At 35.4% G+C, this 21,620-nt stretch overlaps 2 protein-coding genes across 2 annotated transcripts in view; one reads left to right on the top strand and one right to left on the bottom strand.

Moving 5' to 3' along the window:
* Positions 1-11,615, bottom strand: part of HMGN5 (high mobility group nucleosome binding domain 5) — a 53,636-nt gene extending 42,021 nt beyond the window's left edge. Inside the window, exon 1 of the mRNA XM_047765645.1 lies at positions 11,375-11,615. The gene's annotated coding sequence lies outside the window, so the exon portion shown is untranslated. The remainder of the gene's footprint in view (positions 1-11,374) is intronic.
* Positions 11,616-11,671: 56 nt separating this feature from the next.
* Positions 11,672-21,620, top strand: part of SH3BGRL (SH3 domain binding glutamate rich protein like) — a 94,326-nt gene continuing 84,377 nt past the window's right edge. Inside the window, exon 1 of the mRNA XM_047765305.1 lies at positions 11,672-11,930. Coding sequence (XP_047621261.1) covers positions 11,886-11,930 — 45 coding nt within the window. The 5' untranslated portion in view covers positions 11,672-11,885. The remainder of the gene's footprint in view (positions 11,931-21,620) is intronic.

Consider the following 21,620-nt stretch of genomic DNA (forward strand, 5'->3'; position numbering starts at 1 on the left):
CACCTGGGAGGTATGGGGTTGCTTATATCCTGTAATCACCCTTCCTACCTCTTGATGTGGCCTCCTCTTTGTCTTCTTGTGTTGGATATCTTTTTGATGGTTTCCGGACCATTTAGTTGAAGATTGTTCAGCATTTTTTGTAAATTTTGTTGTTTTTAGGAGAGAAGTTGAGCTCCAGTCTTACTATTCAGCCATCTTAATCCCATCTCTGTTGCATTTCTTTCTCATGCATCTGTTTATAAAACAAAGAAACCTCTCTACATATACTGATATGGGAAAACCACCCGGATATGTAGTTATGTGAAAAATATTTGTAAAAGGAATAATATCTATAGTTTAATAGTTTTTGTATAAATAAAGGGTAGAATTAATAATGGTATATATCTTAATTTTCTTGTATTTAAATAGACAATCACTGGAAGGACCCAGAAGAACTACTAAAAGTAGTTATTTGTAGGGGGTAGGGAAGATTGGTGCAGATGCGTAGGGGATAAGAATGGGCCTTAAGCCTTGACTTTTGCTTTATTTTTGACCTGATTATATTACATATTCAAAGTAATATAAATGAATAACTTTTTAATTTTAATTTTTTTAACTTTTTTGGGGGGTCACACCCATGTCTTATGGAGTTTGCCAGGCTATGGGTCAAATTGAAGCCACAGCTGCCACAATGCCACATCCAAGACCCACTGAATGAGGCCAGGGTTCAAACCCGCAACCTCATGGTTTCTAGTCGGATTCATTTCCACTGCGCCATGGCAGGAACTCCAATCAATAACATTTTATTTTTTTTATATTTTATTTTTTAATTTTTTTGTCTTTTGTCTTTTTTGTTGTTGTTGTTGCTATTTCTTGGGCCGCTCCCGCAGCATATGGAGGTTCCCAGGCTAGGGGTTGAATCGGAGCTGTAGCCACCGGCCTACGCCAGAGCCACAGCAACGCGGGATCCGAGCCGCGTCTGCAACCTACACCACAGCTCACGGCAACGCCGGATCGTTAACCCACTGAGCAAGGGCAGGGACCGAACCCGCAACTCATGGTTCCTAGTCGGATTCGTTAACCACTGCGCCACGACGGGAACTCCGACATTTTAAAAGGAAAAAAAAAAAAAAAAAAAAACTCCTCAGCAACCCTTCTGTGTTTTATCCAAGATTTAGCCTTTTCCTTAACTACCCTTCCACACTATTTTATATGCATTTTTAAATTACATTCCACAGTTAGTATCAGTTTTGCTTCTTGTCAGTCAATTCTACAATGGTATGAACTTCTTAAGTGTAGGTAGCTTATGTTAATGCATCTTTGTCTCTTTCATAATGTGCACATTGCCTGGCATGTGATAATTGCCCAATAAATTGTCTTTTGAATGAATATATACTTTTCAGATACACTTTGCATTAATTAATCTCTTCCTATAGCATCTTGCTTTAGTCTTTTTTATTGCATTTGTTATGCTTTTGTAATAGAATTATTTACTTCAATTTATTTGTCTTTATGAGATTTTGAACCCCTGGAGATATAGTAAGTATTCAATTGGGTTGGAGAACTGAGAGACCTTGAAAAATTAGAAATGATTTTTTCTATAATATTTAAGCTAAGAAATGATGCCAATACTATGACAATACTTAGTGATATCTGAGATGACCACTCACTATTGATGTAATAGAATCTCAGTAGTGGAAAATAAGAATATAAACTGATGCCTTTATCCATGGAGACCTCACACATCTTATAGTCCTTTATTCAAGGGTTGCAGAAATCTATCAGGCTGCTTTTAAGATTTCCTTTTGGTTTAATTTCCAGAATTTCAAGGATTAACTTTGAAATACATTAGTGTCATTTAGTCAGACTTTATAGAAGACTAGTAGGTGTAGAACAACATTAATAAATTGGAATCAAAGTTTCAAGAATGATAGAGATATTACCCTAGAGCACACAAATAACTTGAACACATAAAAGTTCCTTGACTTAGATAAAATGTGCTTATTTATATATTCATTCGTTCAGCAAATTATTATCATCCTAAACATTCTAAAGCATGGTGTTTATACTCAGGGAAGCAGTATAGCATAGTGGTTAAGAACACATGAAATCAAATAAACCTAGTTTTGAAATATGGCTTCTCTCTTTGCTGCTTACAGGAACTTGGCCTACGTTACCTAAACACTGTGCTAAGCTTTTTGTAAAATAGGGACAATAATAGCTATTTCACAGGATTTTTATGAAGTTATATTAAATAATGGACATATAGTGTTATACAGGATGCTTAGTACATAATAACCACTCCAAAAGTGTTTAGCTTCAGTCTTATTATCTAAAAATAGAAGTGCTCTCTTCTGCAGGCAAAGTTTACATAATATTAGTATTCGTCTGCTTTATTATAGTGTATGTTTCAATTCCAAATTCCTACAGAATGACATGTATTCACACAGGGTACTCTTAGCCTAATTCTTGGGTTCAGAATTTCCCGTTGTGACACAGCGGAAATGAATCTGAGGAGGAACCTTCCCTGGCCTCGCTCAGTGGGTTAACGATCCGGCATTGCCATGAGCTGTGGTGTAGGTCACAGATGTGGCTCAGATCTAGTGTTGCTGTGGATGTAGCGTAAGCCAGCAGCTATAGCTCTGATTAGACCCCTAGCCTGGGAACCTCCATATGCCATGGGTACAGCCCTAAAAAAAGACAAAAAAAATAATAATAATTCCTGGGCTCTGTGAGGTATAGGGGAACACCTTCTTAGAGTAGTGAGGATTATTAATGAATGAAATTGATGAATAATTATTAGTACTTTAAGAAGAATAAAAGAGGTTCCATAAGACTGATGGAAGAATATATTTATTTATTTTAATGAAACAGTGGAATTCTTAGAAAGATACTAAATGTATTTAAAAAAAAGTACTTTGAAAAGGAAATGATGATCACCAAATGTCCTCATGGATGCTAATCAGATTCATTAACCACTGAGACATGACAGGAAATCCTGGTTTGGTATATTTTTGTTTAGCAGTTTTGCTTTTATTTTTCAATGAGATGAGCTTCTAGGTTTTAAAATAATTTTATTATAGTTGATTTACAATTTTGTATTAGTTTCAGGGGTACAGAAAAGTGATAATATATATATGTACATAGGTATATATATATGTGTGTGTGTATACATATTCAGTTATATATATATGTATTCTTTCCATTATAGTTTATTACAAGATAATGAGTATAGTTCCTTGTGTTATAAAGTAGGTCCTTGTTGGTTATCTATATCATATATAGTAGTGTGTATATGTTAATCTCAAACTCCTAATTTATACTTTGCCCTTTGAAACTGTTTGTTTTCTATGTCTGAGTCTATTTCTGCTTTGTAAATAAGTTCATTTGTATCATATTTTTTTACATTCCACATAGAAGTGATATCATATATTTGTCTTTCTCTTTCTGACTTACTTCAACTAAGTATGATAATTCCTCAGTCCATTCAAATGGCGTTATTTCATTCTTTTTTTTATGGCTAATACATACATATCATATCTTTTTATTGATAGACATTTAGATTGCTTCCATGTCTTGGCTATTGTAAATAGTATTGCTATGTACATTGGAGTGCATGAATATGTTTGAATTATGGTTTTCTTCAGATATATGCCCAGGGATGGGATTTCAGGATTATATGGCAGTTTCATTTTTAGTTTTTTAAGGAACCTTCATAGTGTTCTCCATAGTAGCTGCATCAACATACATTCCCACCAATATAGGAGGGTTCCTTTTTCTCCACACCCTCCCCAGCACTTATTATTTGTAGATTTTTTAATGATGGTGTGAGGTGATATCTCATTGTAGTTTTAATTTGCATTTCTCTAGTAATTAGTGATGTTGGGTATATTCTCATGTACTTTTTGTCCATCTGTATGTCTTCTTTGGAGAAATGTTTATTTAGATCTGCCCATTTTTTGATTAGGTTCTTTGTTTTATGATACTGAGTTGTATGAGTTGTTTGTATATTTTAGAAATTAATCCCGGAGTTCCCGTCGTGGCTCAGAGGTTAACAAATCCGACTAGAAACCATGAGGTTGCGGGTTCGATCCCTGGCCTTGCTCAGTGGGTTAAGATCTGGTGTTGCTGTGAACTGTGGTGTAGGTTGCAGACGTGGCTCGGATCTCGCGTTGCTGTGGCTCTGGCGTAGGCTGGTGGCTATGGCTCCGATTCGACACCTAGCCTGGGTAACCTCCACATGCCGCAGGGGCGGCCCAAGAAATAGCAAAAAAAAAAAAAAAAAATTAGACCCCTAGATTGGGAACCTCCATATGCCTCAGGAGGGGCCAAGAATTGGCAAAAAGACAAAAAAAAAAAAAAGAAATTAATCCCTTGTCAGTCACATTGTTTGCATATATATTTCTCCCACTCCATAGTTTGTATTTTCATTTTATTTACGGTTTCCTTTGCTGTGCAAAAGCTTTTGAGTTTAATTAGGTCCAATTATTTTTATTTTCATTACTTTTATTTTCATTTTTATTTCCATTTTGGAGATAACTCCAAAAAAAACTTGCTGCGATTTATGTCAAAGAGTGTTCTGCCTGTGCTTCCTTCTAGGAATTTTATAATATCTATTCTTACATTTAGATATCTAATCCATTTTGTGTTTATTTTTTAAATGGTGTTAGACAATGTTGTCATTTCATTCTTTTACATGTAGCTGTCCAGTTTTCCCAGCACCAATTATTGAAAGGACAGCCTTTTCTCTATAGTATATTCTTGCCTACTTTTTTGCAGATTAATTGACTAGATTTGGTTTGGTACTTTTTCGTTTAGCAATTTTACCTCTATTTTTAAGTGAGATTGGCTTATGGGTTTCTTGTAATGTACTCATCAGACTTTTGAATGAATACAAAGCTGGCCTTGAAGTGATTGGAAAACATTCCTTTTCTTCTATTGTCTTGAGAAATATGGATAACATTGGCATTTTTTATTCCTTAAATTTTTGGTAGAATTTGTCAATTAAACTGTTTGGGCATGCAGTTTACTTTGTGGAAAATTTTTAATTGCATATATAATTTTCTTACTAGTGTAAGACTGTTGTTTTTAGTCCAGTCTAGTAAGTGTACATTTTAGTAAGTTGTGTTTTTCTAAGAATTTGAATATTTCATTTAATTTACTGGCATTGTATTATTCATAATACTTTCAAAATCTATTGCATGTGTTGTGATGTCTCCTTTTCACTCAAGTTCTCTCATTCATTTTCTCTCTTTTTATCCCTCCCTATTTCAACCTAACAGTTTATTAACTTTTTAGTTTTGATCAGAGAACCAGCTTTTGGCTTTGCTAACTCTATTGTCTATTTTATTTTATGTTTCAGTAATTTCTGCTCTTACCTTTATTATATATTTCCTTTTTCTTTTTCTTTTCTTTGGGCTTAATTTTATACACTTTCTTGAGATGGGTGCTTAGATCACCAATATTCAAGCATCTTCTTGGCTATATATTTCCTTCTAAATGTGGCTTTAGCTGCATATTGTAAGTTTTAATATGTTGTATTTTTAGCATAATTTGGTTCAAAAATTTCTAATTTTAGTTGTGAATTTTTTTCTTTGATCCATTAATTGCTTAGAAGTGTGTTGTTTACTTTCTTCAAATTATGGGGATTTTCCCCATTTCCTTTTGCTATTGATTTCTAGTTTAACATAGTGTATAGACTTTAATCCTTTGAAATTGAGACTTACAGTACAACATATGTCAAATCTTGTAATACCTCATGTGCACTTGAAAAGAATGTATATTCTACAGTAGTGGGTACAATATTTTATGTCTGTTAGTTTAATTTTCTTGACTGTGTTTTTTAAATCATTTATGTCATTATACTGATTTTGGCCTGTTTTCTATCAGTTATAGCAAGAAGTCTGTGAAAATATTCCACCATAACTGAATTTATCTATTTCTCTGTATAATTCTTTTGTATATTGTAATGCTATGGACTAGGTACATACGAATTCAGAATAGTTATATCTTCACTGGTAATAACCTTTTATTTTTTTTATTTTTTAATTTTTTTTTTTTTTTTTTTGCTATTTCTTGGGCCACTCCTGTGGCATATGGAGGTTCCCAGGCTAGGGGTTGAATCGGAGCTGCAGCCACCGGCCTACGCCAGAGCCACAGTAATGCTGGATCCAAGCTGTGTCTGCAACCTACACCACAGCTCACACAACGCCGGATCCTTAACCCACTGAGCAAGGCCAGGGATCAAACCCGAAACCTTGTGGTTCCTAGTCAGATTCATTAACCACTGCACCACAACGGGAACTCCTTTTATGTTCTTTTCTTTTTGTCTTTTGCCTTTTCTAGGGCCACTCCCATGGCATATGGAGGTTCCCAGGCTAGGGGTCGAATCGGAGCTGTAGCCGCCAGCCTACGCCAGAGCCACAGCAATGTGGGATCCGAGCCACGTCTGCGACCTACACTACAGCTCACAGTAACGCTGGATCCTTAACCCACTGAGCAAGGCCAGGGATTGAACCCACAACCTCATGGTTACTAGTCGGATTCGTTAACCACTGAGCCACAATGGGAACTCCTCCATCTTTCTTTTTTCTTTCTTTTATCTCTTTATGGCTGCATCTGTAGCATATGGAAGTTCCCAGGCCAGCAGTTGAATTGGACTTGCAGCTACAGACTACACTACAGCCATGGCAATAACAGATCCTTAACCCACTTAGCGAGGCCAGGGATTGAATCCACATCCTCATTGAGACAGATACATATATATGAAACAACTTCTTGGGTAATATAACAAACTTTGAACGTTTGAGCTACATCTATCCAATTTATATTTAGATTTTCTCATGTTTTTAAATTCTGTAAATATTTTAAACTCCACAAGTATTTTAAACTCCAGAGCCATTGTTCATTTCAGATTTACTCAAATATTTACTATTTCCATGGCTCTTAAATCCATGTTGCATCTTTAAGCTTCCATACACAATCTTTTCATTTTTCCTGAAATAATTCCTTTAGTACTTCAGTTAGTGTGGGACTGGTGGTGAAAAATTACATTTTGTTTCTCTGAAAAATGTCCCTTTATCTATGCTGGCTTTAGACTTCTATGTTAAAAGTTGTATTCTTTCAGGACATTGGAGGCATTTCCATTGCCTTCTGCCTTCTGTCTTCCTTTTTTTTTTTTTTCCTGATGAGCAATCAACAATAGGTCCTATTGGTGTTCCTTCTATGGTAATGTCTTTTTATTCTTTGGGTGTTTTCACAGTTTTTTTCTTTTTCTTTGGTTTTCAGCCACATCTTTTCTTTTAATAAACAGTATTATTTTTGAGTGCTAGGCATTGCAGATGAAAAAAACTATAATAATAATGAGGCTCTCGATGACATTATCTTATCCCAAGGAGGAATTTACTTCTGCTTAAATTAAGATAATCTCTGATTATCTTAACACATTCAAGGTCCCTTTAGGGTTTGGTCAAGTTTTGTTTCTCTTATTTCTGGAGTATAGCTCTTTGAAGAAGTAATGCTATGTGACTTCTGAGGTAATGTCATAAAAGGTAATATAGTTTCTGTCTTGTTTGCTGGAGCTCTGAGCTGCATTGTAAGAAGATCCACTATCTGAAGCTGTCCATTACGAGAGAACATTAAGTCAAGTGTTGAAATCACATATAAGTACTATAGTCAAGAGTTGCATATGAATTTAGAGTGTGAATCATCTCAGCATAGGCAGCAGATACATGAATAAAGAAATCTGTAGATGACTTCTGCCTCCAGCCATTAAGTAACTCCCACCCTTTAGGACTTCCTAGCTGAGGCCTCAGATACAGTAGAGAAGAGACAAATACTAATTGATATTCCCTGACTGAATTCCTGACCCATGGAATCTTTCAGCATGATAAAATGGTTGTTTCATGCCACTAAGTTTAGAAGTTGTTTATTACACAGCTATAGTAAGAAGAATGAGTATTTTGGTTTCAGAGCATGAGGAAATGAAAATAAATGTTTAAGTATAAGATTGGAAAGAAAAAACAAAGCTGTCATTTTTCCTTGGATAATATAACTGTGTAAATAGAAAATCCAAAATATATACAGATAAATTATTAATATTAATATTTGAGTTTAGCAACGTTTACAGATACAAAGTCACTATACAAAAATCAATTGTATTTTATATTTCAGTTACAAACATTCCAAATTTTTAAAGGAAATATGAAGGATCACCAAAAGGACACTTAATGAAGAAGATCAAAATAGAAGAACTTGCTGTATCGGTTTTTTAGATATTAAAATTGATATTAATTAAGATAGCATGGTATTGGCACAAGGATAGACAGACAAAAGAAACAGAGTAGAGCTACTAGAAACAGACCCATGCATGTATGATCACTTATCTTTGACAAAAGCGGCATTGTAAAACAGTGGGAAAAGAATTTTTTTCTCCTGTTCATAGTGTTACAATCATTTGATATCTATTTGGAAAAAAATAAATTTGATCTATATCTCAAATGTTATATGAAAATCAGTTCTCGGTGGATTGCAACTCTAAAAGTAAAAACACCATAATAAAGCTTTTCATAAATGAATATGAGAACACCTTCATGCCCTCAGGGTCTGGGAGGACTTCTTAAATAATTGACATAAAGATAATCGTAAATCCAACTAACCATAAAGGAAGAGATTAATATCGTTAAGTAACTTAAAATTGAGCTATTATTTATAAAACGACACCGTTAAGCTGGAAGAAGTTATTTACAACACATATAAGGGATGCAAGGCTGCTATTTGGGATAGAGAAAAAGGAAGTCAAACAATTTTAAAAATAGGCAAAAGTGCTGAACAGATACTCCAAAAAATAAGATATAAAAAAGATAATAAATATATGAAAAGGTACACAACTTCTCAGTAATCAGGAAAATGCACATTAAAATTACAATGTTAACCATTCCCCACTAATAGGAGAGCTAAAAGAGAAACACAGGATCCAGAATGCAAACCCCATACTACCCTATGCAATGCCAGTCATACCATACCTGGAACATGACATTCAGTTCTGGGGACCACCCTTTGTAGAAAAGAGAAATTGACAAACTATAGCATATTTAGAGGACAGACCTCTAGATATCTATCGCAGAATATTAAGAATGGTCAAATAATTGGAGATATTAACATGGAGAAGTCCTCGTGTGATATAGGCTTTCACAAGATTAGAGATGAATTTATAACTGGAAATTATTAGTATCAAAGAAACATAAAAGGAAACAGTTTTCAACTCAACCTCAGACAAATATTTCTAAAGTTTTGAGCTGACTATAAAATGGAATTGGAATGCTTCAGGAATTCTGAATTCACTGTAACTGGAGGTGTTGACAAGCAATGCCTTGGCAACAATTTGATGGTCTCAAAGCAGGCCTTTCTTTAGAAGAAATAATGTCTGGAAAAATTACCCTCCACCCTAACCCCATTACATTTCTTCTAATGATAAATGAGTTATCTTCACACGTTGATTCACTACTCTTCTGAAATCAGTGATAACCAATGAAAGAATAATAGGCCAGTAACACTTCCTGCAAGTATCAAAATATTTTTTAAAATAGTTGTTTCTCTTTCCTGGAGTTCCATTGTTCTCTGAGACACTTTCTTGTTACTACTCAGGGACAATGGATGAAATGACATTCCACTCTTCTGCTGGAATTCTGTAGAGCTGATAAAATTTTGTCTTGCTTTTCCCAAGTACAGAATATTTATTTTCCTTAGGTATGGGGCGCCCTCCAGTGGCTACAACTCTGGCCGTACTGCCTCGGGTTAAATAACCCTGGACCCAACCAACCAAGACAACTGCTGGCACCAAGTCCTAAAGTTGTGTTCTGCTGATGTACAAGTAGCAGGGGACTAAGCTTAGAAACCCTAGGTATAACACTCTGTTATTTAACCTACCCTATCTCCTATGCAGATATTGCCCTTAGGGTGGGACTTAGAAAGAACAACATTTAAGTCTTCCAAAGTGCAGGGCTTTTTTTGTTTTTCAGGTTTTTGATTTACATAGTTTTATGTTAATATGTTGTCTATTAATAGAAGAAAAATGTCATATTCTTACTCTCTCATCTGCCAGAGCAGGCAGAAGGGTGGGGACCAGGGTTTTACTGAATAACATTGTTGGTTGTCCTATCCAAAAATCAAGGCTCTTTACCATCAAAAGCCCAGGCACTCTTATTCTGGAAACACCATTCCACAGTGTATCAAAATACAAAAATTCAAATGTACCTACCCTCTTACTTCATATAAATATTAAGTAAAAATATTATCCAACTTTTATAACTTTGTTTTTAAATTTAAAATTATTTGGCACCAAGCAGTTGATTAAATTATACTTGATACAGTTATTTCTCTGCAGACATTATATATACTTGGGAATTCTGCTGATGTAGGAAAAAAAATCTAAACTCCAAATTATTTTCAAATGAAATGAACTTTTGTGAATATTAAATTTAATATTTAAAAAAGTTGATGTGGTAATGTTTTATAGATTTCAATATTTCCCAATTTTGATTTTCTAGTCTTCTTTCTGTATATAGGGTAAATAACGTTTTTACTTTCTCAAAAGTTTAAAAATAGGAAAAATTTCTGCTCTGGCGATGGTGAACTAGGTGCTCTGAACAATCCTAAAGGGAATTAAATGTTAGAAGACACTTAACAAAATCTTAAAAACATCAAAGACCTAGATGAGAAAGTGAGGAATTACCAGGGTAAGAAAATAGGATAAATTATAACTTCAAAGAGCTCAGTGATTAGTTAGCACTACTTTTGCCCAGGGGGGAATTTGTTGAGCAAGAAAATAAAGCTTCTAGGCAGATCTTCTCTTTCAGCATAGGAAATGAAGATAAACCACCTGGAGACACCCAATCCTGAGTGGAGTGAGAGAGCAATCTCCATTTGAGAAAGGGAAGAGCTGTTCTGAAGAAAAAAGTTATCAGTTTAGGCAAGAAGGTAGAAAGAACATTCAGAGAAAAGGCTGTGTGAGAGTTTTTTCATCATTAAAGCAGAACCTCTAGTGAATAGGGCAAAATGGTTTGGGAGGAAGGAAGCATGGGGACTAAAACCTGAGGTACAATTTTTTTTTTTTGGTCTGCAATCACTTCCTCCATTTTTGAGTTTGCCAGTCAGTCTTTAGGCCTCCTGAGAATTCTCATGGAAGCTGGATTCCCTAAGTTACCAAAAAGCAAAACTCAAAAAGAAAACCAATCTGCTGTATTTGAGCTTAGGGAAACCTGAAACTTTTCCTAAACCTTTCAGGGCAGCGCTCAGTCCTTCAAGGCCAATTCGTGCCACCAGTTAACATCAGAATAATCACTACATGATAAGAGTCTTAAAATGCACAAGGCTTTGAGAACTTAGTCTTTCTTACTGGTGTCTTGATTCCACGTAGAACTTCCTCTGTCAAGGAAGACGTCTTCTTATTTTCATAAATTTCTGAGAAGGAAGTTACACGCAGAACCACAGAACTTTCAATCTCTGTGGGAAAAAGTCCTTCATTGTAATCATTTAATTCGATGCTCCCTCTTTCTTTTTCTTTCTCTTTTCCCTCTTCTCAGGGAGGTAATAGTCAAAAATAAATGTTTCAACAGATCTCGCGGTGCCATTCGAGATTCCCGATTGAAAAAAAAAAAAAAAAAAAAGAGAGAGAGAGAAATGATGCAAAGGAGCCTGTGCCTTCCGGGGTTTGGGGCTGGGACTATAGATAGTCCTTGGAGCCCAGTGAAAGCAGCTAAGGGAGGAGGCGGGGCTCTGTCGAGTTCCTCTTCCACCTTCCCCCATCCTTCTCTTCCAACCTCCGTACGGCCCCTAGATTGATTCCTGTCTGCTGCAGCTGCTCTCCAGCCGTTTGCAGGACTCAAACTACAGCCGGTGTTCACAGGATGGCGATCCGTGTTTATATTGCATCTTCCTCTGGCTCCACGGCGGTAAGGAGGGTGGGGAGTCCACCTTTGTATTTTCCTACACATCAGTCTCAAGCTGCCCCAGAACCTTTAAATTGCCGAAGTTAGCTTCTCCTACCCCACCCTCGATTCTTCCCTTTTTTGCTTTTGTTGCTTCGATTTCGTTTTTTCATGGAGTTTAGCTTTGTTTGCCTTGTAAATTAGGGACACATTTTTTTCTTTGAAGGAAAACAAGAAAGCTACTGACTTTTGGTAAGTGAGAGATAGTGGTATAGGTTCTTTAGAATTAGGTGAAGAAGTCAAGTAAAATCACACTGGTGAGTTTCAAGAGTGGGATATTTCATACATGTACTGTTAAGTACTGAGGCGGGGGCCAGCAATGCACATCTGTAAAGGATGTAAAACATGCTCTTCCTGATGATGAATGAGTGGAGGCCTACCAAGGCATTGTACTTATATTTCATAGAATGAGACCCCTGTAATCAAAAAGTTATTTTGCCAGTGTGTAGGAGAGGGTATTTAACTTCTGTCTAAAGAGTCTGTTGGGACTAGACAAGATGGGAGGGGAAATTGGGAACAATGATAAAAAGTTGTGTTTTTATTTTAAAAACAATGTGACAAGGGACCTGTTTTTTATTTCTGCCATCTTGCCCTTTATTTTGAATTTTCTTTCAAAAGAACAGTTTCTAACTGCTTCAAATGTATCAAGAACTGGAAAGGGAACTAACAAGTGGCTTCTTGTGTAGGGGCGGACTTGAGTAGCTGCTTCTTCAAATGATAGGACTTTCCCCCTCATTCATGTGCTCCTAATTTAAAAATAACAATTTTCTACAGCTGTAGGGAGCAATAGGCTAAACTGGATGAAAGCTGAGTATATATCTATGGTAAATGAAAGTGTCTCTGTTTTTTCACAAGAAAAGCCAACAGTGGCAAGAACAGATATGTGGGCTCAGGATGTAAAATGTATGATCTTTCCTCTTCTGAGCTTCAGAGCAGTGGCTATTCCATGTTTTTTGTTGTTGAGGCTTTTGTTTTTGTGTTTGTTTATTTACCCCCAAGAGGGTTTGGAATACAACTGAAAGTTGTGTGAAATCAGAAGAACATTGAACCTTGAACTTTTCTCTGGCCTCCAGGTGTATGTTTAGCCAGTTTTACAATAGAATACTTAAACTTATATTTTTGGAGAAAGTTTTGATTTAAAAAAAAGGAAAATTTTATATTCTTTGAACTTCACTTTATGAGCTTCTTGACTCATTATTTTCCAAATATATTAATTATGATATTTTGAAATGATATTTGAGCTACTCAGTCTCAAGTCCAATATAATAATTGTAAAATATAAAATATCAGCTTAATAATTGTTAAATCCTTAATTAGATTGAATAGATCTGGAAGTTAGTTTCAACAATTTCACTTTGAATGATATGAAGTTTCAATACTGCTGTTTATTCTTTTCTTTATTGCTCTTCTACCCCTCCCTGAAAAACAGATTTAAGAAGAAACTCCTTTCAGAATTTCAGTTCAAGTAAGAACTATACCTCTCTGTTTGTTGAGACTTTTCTTAGAGCCTTAAAAAATGACTGCTATCTCATATTATGTCTATTATTAGATTCCATTTTTGAAGACTATTCATAAAGCAATGTTTATGCCTTTTGTGTTTTGTTTCAGTTTTTTTCTTATGGCTATTTAGAGATTTGTCTGTTGTTATAGTAATTATAGTTCTTATGAACTTGTCAAAATTCTACTGCATATGCAAAAATGAATTCTTGTTTTATTATAATCTTACAGTAATATTGAATAATGTTAAACCAGTATAAAATGAGTATACTTCAGAAAAACTCCTTTATAACATTGATAGGGATTCTTCAGTTAGCAATACTAAGATTTTTCCTTTAGATTGTTGTCATTTTTTTTTTTTTGTCTTTTTGTCTTTTCTATGGCCACACCTGTGGCACATGGAGATTCCCAGGCTAGGGGTCTAATCAGAGCTGTAGCCACCAGCCTACGCCAGAGCCACAGCAACATGGGATCCGAGCTGCACCTGCAACCCACACCACAGCTCACGGCAATGCCAGATCCTTAACCCACTGAGCAAGGCCAGGGATCGAACCTGCAACCTCATGGTTCCTAGTCAGATTCATCAACAGCTGCGCCATGATGGGAACTCCAGTTATCATTTGTTTTTAACATAAGATTTAGAAATTTGGGGGGAAAAAATCCTAACAGGAACTCAACAATTGCACAAAGTGAGATGCTTCTATATGTGACTGAGTGTAGTTCTCTGATGAGCATTTAAAAGAAAGTTTTGTTTCTGGATTGAGAATCTTTGACGATTTTCTCATTCCTCCTAATGATTTTCATAAAAATAACCAATAGTAGATGTTTTATCAGGAAAAGGAAGATCTATGATGATTTCAACTTTACTGTGACCTTAATTTAAGACTCCAATTTCTTTCATAGCCCAATTAAAAAAAAAAGTTTTCAAACTAGTACTCAACTCTGACCCAATATTTCTTTGCTTCTTAAAAGTTTATAAATGAAAGCAAGTATGCTAGTTTTTGCAATGGATTTATTTATTTTTTATTTTTTAAAAACAATGAATTTTCTTATACTTATAGTTCTACAATCATCACAATGCAATGGATTTCTTGATAGTAGCCATAATAATTATAGTTAGTAGGAACATTTATGCATATCAGATACTATCTCATTTTTCTTGTCAATTTCTAGTCCTATGAATTAGATATTATGATTACTTATATTTTTAAGTTAAGGAAATACAGGTTCAGAGAGGTTAAACAACTTTCTCAAAGTCACACAACTAACAGGCCACAGAGCTTGCATCCAATACAAGCTGTTTGAATCCAAATAACATGAGTTTGAAGAAATACATCTTCCCAGTGATACATGACAGCTAGGAGGCATGAAGAGGTGAATGTGAACATGAGGTGAGAGGTGCAGTAGGAGTAAGTCCTGTAAGTGGAAGAGTTGCTTAGGGAATTACATGCAGGAGAATAGAAAAATGAGGAGCTAGTGTAGAGGAGGGATAGTGTATCTAAAAGTGAATGTCAGTAAATATGCTAAATGACTATTCCTTCAGGCCAAGGAGATAGAGAAGATGCACACTTGGAACTAGTCTTGTATAAGTAAATTATGAATATTCAGGTCTTAGAGCTATTTCTTTTTATTGAAACCATTTAGCAAGAATGCAACTCCCAAGTTGTCTGTGTATAGATAGTGATTTCTGCCTTTTCAGAACTGTTCATGCATGTTTTGACCTGCTGTAACACAATAGTATATGCCATGTTTTTTTCCCTCAAAATTGTAATGGCTTGTAAATTTGCATTTAATGGAAAAGGAAGAGTAAGCATAGAACCTATACCTATTTATAGTAAGCTTAATGAATTTCAATAATTTTCAACAAAAATCGACATTGGCTTTTGATCAGGATTGCTAGAGTGATGATAGCTTGGAGAATTTTAACTAGTTTGGAGTTTTCTTCTCATACTTCTTTTCCTCAGATACATAATAATCTCCATTTCATGGTCTATATACATTTTAGGTGTGCTTGATGTAGAAATTTTAAGATTGTTTTAGATAGGGAGATTGTGGTAGGTTTCTGAGGAGTATTATTTATGGAATAACTTTTGTAAAATGATCTTGTTTATAACTGCTAAAACATAAACTAGTTGTAGCTTGGATTGTCCATATAGTACATGAAATATATGTTATTTTCCTCCATGGCATTATTCTGTGCACAAATCATAAAAACAAGTGAATAAAATGAACACTCATGATTGACAAAGCATTATTCACTAGTAAGTATTTTTTTCATTTGGGTAATATGGATATAGAACACCAAGCCACATCTCTTCATCTATATGATTCTCAGGTAATTGCATTTAGATGACAGAGTATTTTGCTGCTCCTTTTATTTATAAATTGAACATAGATTTGATGTAGGCTGTGGTCTTTGTTGTAGCTGCCAAGGTTTGTTTGAATGATGTGTAAAGGTATTCAAAAACTACTTAGAAGAGCAAAACTAGAAACTGTTCGTGAGATGACTGTTTGGACATGCTTTTTGGATGCACTGAACAGTGGAAAATGGCAGCTCTCACATAACAAGTACAGGAACTTAAGATCAGTGCTTTCAAATTCATGCCCTATATTTGGTGACTGATTTCCTAAATTTCGCAGCAACAATGGCAAAGCCTTTGGAATAATTTGGCCCAATTTAGAGAGGCTTGAGAGTTCATGCTGTTGCGCAGCAGTTAAGGATCTGGCATTGTCTCTGCAACAGCTTGCGTCACTGCTGAGGTGCTGGTTTGATCCCTGCCTGGCCTAGGAATTTCTATGTGCTCTGGGTGTGACAAAAAAAAAAAAAGAAGCTTGGATTGGGAAACACAATTACCAATGGTGATTCTTTTAAATTCTTGGGAATTTAAAAAGGTACTTGAAATTCTAATGGTTGTAGGAATGAATGTATTGCTGAAGTTTAGTAATAGTTTCATAATCTGGTAGGAGAAAAGGATTCAATGGACTCATTTCTAGCTCAAAGCCTAGTTACTCTATTAAAGAAATAGAGTAGTTTGGATTAATAAACCTTAAAGTCAATCCTGCCCCTGGGTTAAGCTGGGGAAAAAAAATAAATTGAAGTCCCAGACACAAGAGAATGTTCTAATTCTCTTAATCTCTGAATACTTTTGTAAGATATATTGTGCAATCAAATATACATATTTTACAGGAATATTTCCTGCTTTAATGAATTATCAGAGATGAATGTTATGTTTCATTTCTTACTGATAAAATTAAACAGATTGAGAATCTGCTGATGACTATCTGACCATCTGTTTGCTTTCAGTTCTACTTTTTCAACCCACCAGGAAGCCTTTTAAACCCAATACTTAATGACTTACTCCAGTGCAGACCAAGATTAAACAAACATACATTTAGAGAGAAGGGGTAGCTCATTTATGATGACTATTAATATGAGAACAAAGCTGACTTTTTACACTTAGCCAACAGAGAAGAATTTTAAGCAAAAGGTATTGTTTTCTAGCTCAGTCCCTCATATATTGGTTTTATTAGTTTGAAGTGTTTTAGATTGCCAGAACATCAGGCAAAAATTAAATGTAAGTTTAAAAATATCATGACAAATTTAAAAATTATATTTTTAAAAGTATTAAGTGTTAGTGTTGCTAGATTTTTGCTTTGTTACCTTTCATTAACATGACGAAAGAAGATTTGACCCTAGCTAAAGTCTAACATTTACTTATACATTGTGTATGTCAAGCACTGTGCCCGGTGCTTTATATACTTTATCTCAATTAGTTTAATCCTTGTGATAACATTGTCAAGTAGGTGCTAGTATTAGATCCTTTTCATGTAACTAGAGGGGATATCTCTAAAACCCAGAAATTAGGTATATTGCTCAAGATCAAACAGCTAAAAATGGCAGAACTTGGATTAGAATGCAGGTTGTTCTGACTCCAGAACATACTCCTAAATACTGTGTTATTAACACACCCTTCTATTGAACAGAAATTAAATCAATAGTACATTAAAATCTCATTATGTAATTGGGAATCTATAACACCATTTAATAAGTGGATGATGCTGAAAAAGAAAGAAAATGACTGGATGATGCTTAATCAGGCAAATGTATTTTCATCCATAATCTGCATGTGAGAGTTAGGTGGGAGTGGGGGAGATAGAGATTATTAGTAGCAACATTTTCGTATACTATTTAGTTCTATTTTAAAATAAAATTGCCTCACCAAGAGCACATTTTGAAATAGCACTTGTCACACATGTTGAACTTTTATGACTTTGGTTCTCTTCACTGAAAAGTATCTTTGCATGGTTATATATAAGACCAACAAAATTGAAATGTGAATTTTTATGATTCTATAAATCTAAATTCATCAAGAGGGCAGTGCTTTTCTGTGACTTGTTCTAGACTCTAATCATTGAGTTTTGTTCCTTTGGCTTAATGTTTTTTGGAAATGAGACCCTTTCAGAGTTGGACTGGAGCCAATCATTTTTGCTGAGGGGACTTCCAGCAGAGAGTCAAGACAAAAAGAACCTTACCTTTTATTTTTTTAAATATTTTTAGGGCCGCACCCACGGCATATGGAAGTTTCCAGACTAGGGGTCAGATCGGAGCTGTAGCTGCTGGCCTATGCCACAGACACAGCAATGTGGGACCCGAGTTACTGTGGCCTACACCACAGCTCATAGCAGTGCTATATCCTTAACCTGCTGAGGGAGGCCAGGGATCAAACCTGTATCCTCATGGATCCTAGTCAGATTTGTTACCACTGAGCCATGACAGGAATTCTCAACTTCACCTAAAAGGTGAATATTCATCTCAGTTAAGAGTTACAACATGAGAAAATTTTGTCTATTTCACCACCGCTCTGCCAATTATTTCACCGTAGGTGCAGCATATTGAAATTATAACAGTACATATGCATTTAATCATAGCTGTATTATAGCAGAACCCATTCTATCCATTGTGATATTGCAAAGTTGATTTAAAAGGAAGATAAGCATAGAAAAGTACTTAACATGTTAAAAATATGATAAATCATCTCACTTTAATTTCTCATGCAAATAATTTGTCAGTTTTAGTTGATAATAATAAAGGCTGACATTTATTGAGCACTTAAAATGTGCCTGGTATAGTGGTAAGAACTTTAGATGTATTATTTAATTTAAATCTTGTGCCAACCCAGTGAAACCAGTACTTTCATTATGCCCATTTTCCTTCTTTTTTATTGAGGTATAGTTTATTTACAAGTTTCAGGTATACAACATAGTAATTCACAATTTTTAAAGCTTATGCTACATTTATAGTTAAAATAAAATATTGGCTATTTTCCCTGTGTTGTATAATAAATCCTTGTAGTTTATATATTTTATACATCATAATCTGTACCTCTTAATCCCCTATTATTATTATTATACCCATTTTTAAGAAAAGGGAACAGAGAGCTAGCAATGTCAGAGGGCTAGCAAAGCACCCCTCAGGTCTGTCTAATTCCAGAGCCCATAATTTCAACCTGTATGCTGTTCTGCCTACTGATTGTTTTTTTTTTTTTTTTTTGCTATTTCTTGGGCCGCCCCTGCGGCATGTGGAGGTTACCCAGGCTAGGGGTCGAATCGGAGCCATAGCCACCGGCCTAGCCAGAGCCACAGCAACGCGGGATCCCAGCCGCGTCTGCAACCTACACCACAGCTCACAGCAACACTGGATCGTTAACCCACTGAGCAAGGGCAGGGACCGAACCCGCAACCTCATGGTTCCTAGTCGGATTCGTTAACCACTGCGCCACGACGGGAACTCCCTGATTGTTTTTTATTAACTATGAGTATGATTGTGGCCCTGATATTAATTTAAAAGTCATTGTAAAATTGCTTTTCCTTCTGAACTTGGAAAATAATGACAAGTACTTCTTAATTGATTGGTCTATAGCAGTACCAGGAATAATTTTAGTAGCCTGTTACATCATTTAGAGAATTTAGAATTCTTTAGAGCAGAAAATTAAATCATAATAGCTTATATACGATTAGTTAGAATGCAGAACAGGTACCTTTATTCCACTATAGGAAAATTACCTACATGATGTAGTCTAACTAAAAGTAAAACATTGTTATGGGAAGGGATTTTAAACTTTTAGCTAGAGCATGTATCTTTAGAATGAGGTATGCATTATTGTCTGTTGCTGTGTGAGTAGAGTAGGTCAGTGAACCTTTCTTTGCTTCTCATCTCCCACATAAATGGAATATAAATAACATAAAATTGAAAGTATTTTGGAAGAAAGCTTCTGTATGTATTGTTACTGTAAATCCATTACTGAAAATTGTGGAATCTGATCTCACAGTTTCAGAAACATAAACAGTTGGTCTTATGCATCAGCTAAATATTTTGAACTCAGAAAAAACAATGCTTGGGGTGAAGCTTTTTCAATGAGTTTCTACTTTAAAGAATTAGAAATAAAGCTCTTAAACTTAAATCTTCTGCACAGTGTTGAGAGGACACTCATGGGTGGTGGCGGTGATGTAGAGAGTTGGCCAGGCAACAAGACAAACACCTGTTGAATTTTAAAGGGAATAAGTAGGAAGTGTGATAAGATCCAGAATAAGGCCAATTCTATACCAGACTTGGAATTTATATGATTTTTAAAAATGAGGTTGTTGAAAGGAAAATACAAAAATATTGTGGAGTTCCCGCCATGGTATAATAGGATCAGCAGTGTCTCTGGAGCTCTGGGATGCAGGTTCAATCCCCAGCCCCACACAGTAGGTTAAGGATCCAGCATTGCAGCTTAGATCACAATTGTGACTTGGATATGATCCCTGGCCCAGGAACACCATATGCTACTGGGCAGCCTAAAAAGAAAAAAAGAAATCAATAAGTAAATAAAATCTGGAGTAACCATTAAAAAATATAAGGAAAATGAGAGTAAACATTTCCTTATTGGCCAGTTGCATTAGGACTTATCATTACACTTTGAAATTGAAATTGAAGAATGATTTTTGTTTGGGATGTGTTTATATCCCTTTAATTGCATGGTTATGATCAGGCACTACATGGGGGTTAAAGAGAGGAGTATGTCTATATCTCACTTGGAATTTAGTCTAACTCTACTAAAAAGTTAACCTTGGGACTAAAACTACACATTCCAGGGGATCCTTACACTGCCCAAATATCTGAGACAGTTTGGGGAGATACCAGCAGCCATACAGCATATATATACTTTCAAAAGTCAGTGATTCTAGATCTCATAAAAAGTGATGTACCACATGATGCTTTGAAACACAAAGCATTGAACATAATATTATTTAAATAACTTATATATGGATACCTAAGTAGGTTTGATATAAATAGATATCTAATAAGTTTTTGAAAATCACTCCTTTACAAAGATGGATTTTATTTTTTCATTGCATAATATGGTTGGATAGAGAAGTATAAGAACTGTGCTTTCAGGTTGATGTATAAAACCAGGGAGACAGTGCATAAACATTTTATTGCTTGAAATATGTAGTTTATAGAGAAGATTTTTTAAAAAAGGGGTCTATTGGTGCAACAGTTAGATACCATATTGTACAACAGGTCATGTTAAGAGATTCTGGGAGAAAAAAAATGCAAAACCTGAATTCTTGGGTTGTCAAAACATGGATTTCTCCAATGAATAATTATAAAGAAAAGTATCTAGAGAATCTCTCAATGAGTGAGATAATTATGGCCTAATTCTATACCCGCATTTGTGAAAAGGACCACCATTTGATGTCCCTATGAGTTTTCTTGAAAATGTTTAAAGTTGAAATGGTGGACATTAATTTATGTGTCTATTTTGTTTTAATAAAAATGTATAGAAATTTTCATTTCATATGATTAATAATGTAAAAGCATATGATAAGTCAGAAAACATGTTGTTGTATGTAATAGCATTAAACTTTTTTCTAGGAGTTCCCGTCGTGGCGCAGTGGTTAACGAATCCGACTAGGAACCATGAGTTGCGGGTTCGGTCCCTGCCCTTGCTCAGTGGGTTAACGATCCGGCGTTGCCGTGAGCTGTGGTGTAGGTTGCAGACGCAGCTCGGATCCCGCGTTGCTGTGGCTCTGGCGTAGGCCAGGGGCTACAGCTCCGATTCAACCCCTAGCCTGGGAACCTCCATATGCCGCGGGAGCGGCCCAAGAAATAGC

Source organism: Phacochoerus africanus, chromosome X (assembly GCF_016906955.1).
Source record: "Phacochoerus africanus isolate WHEZ1 chromosome X, ROS_Pafr_v1, whole genome shotgun sequence".
NCBI lineage: Eukaryota > Metazoa > Chordata > Mammalia > Artiodactyla > Suidae > Phacochoerus > Phacochoerus africanus.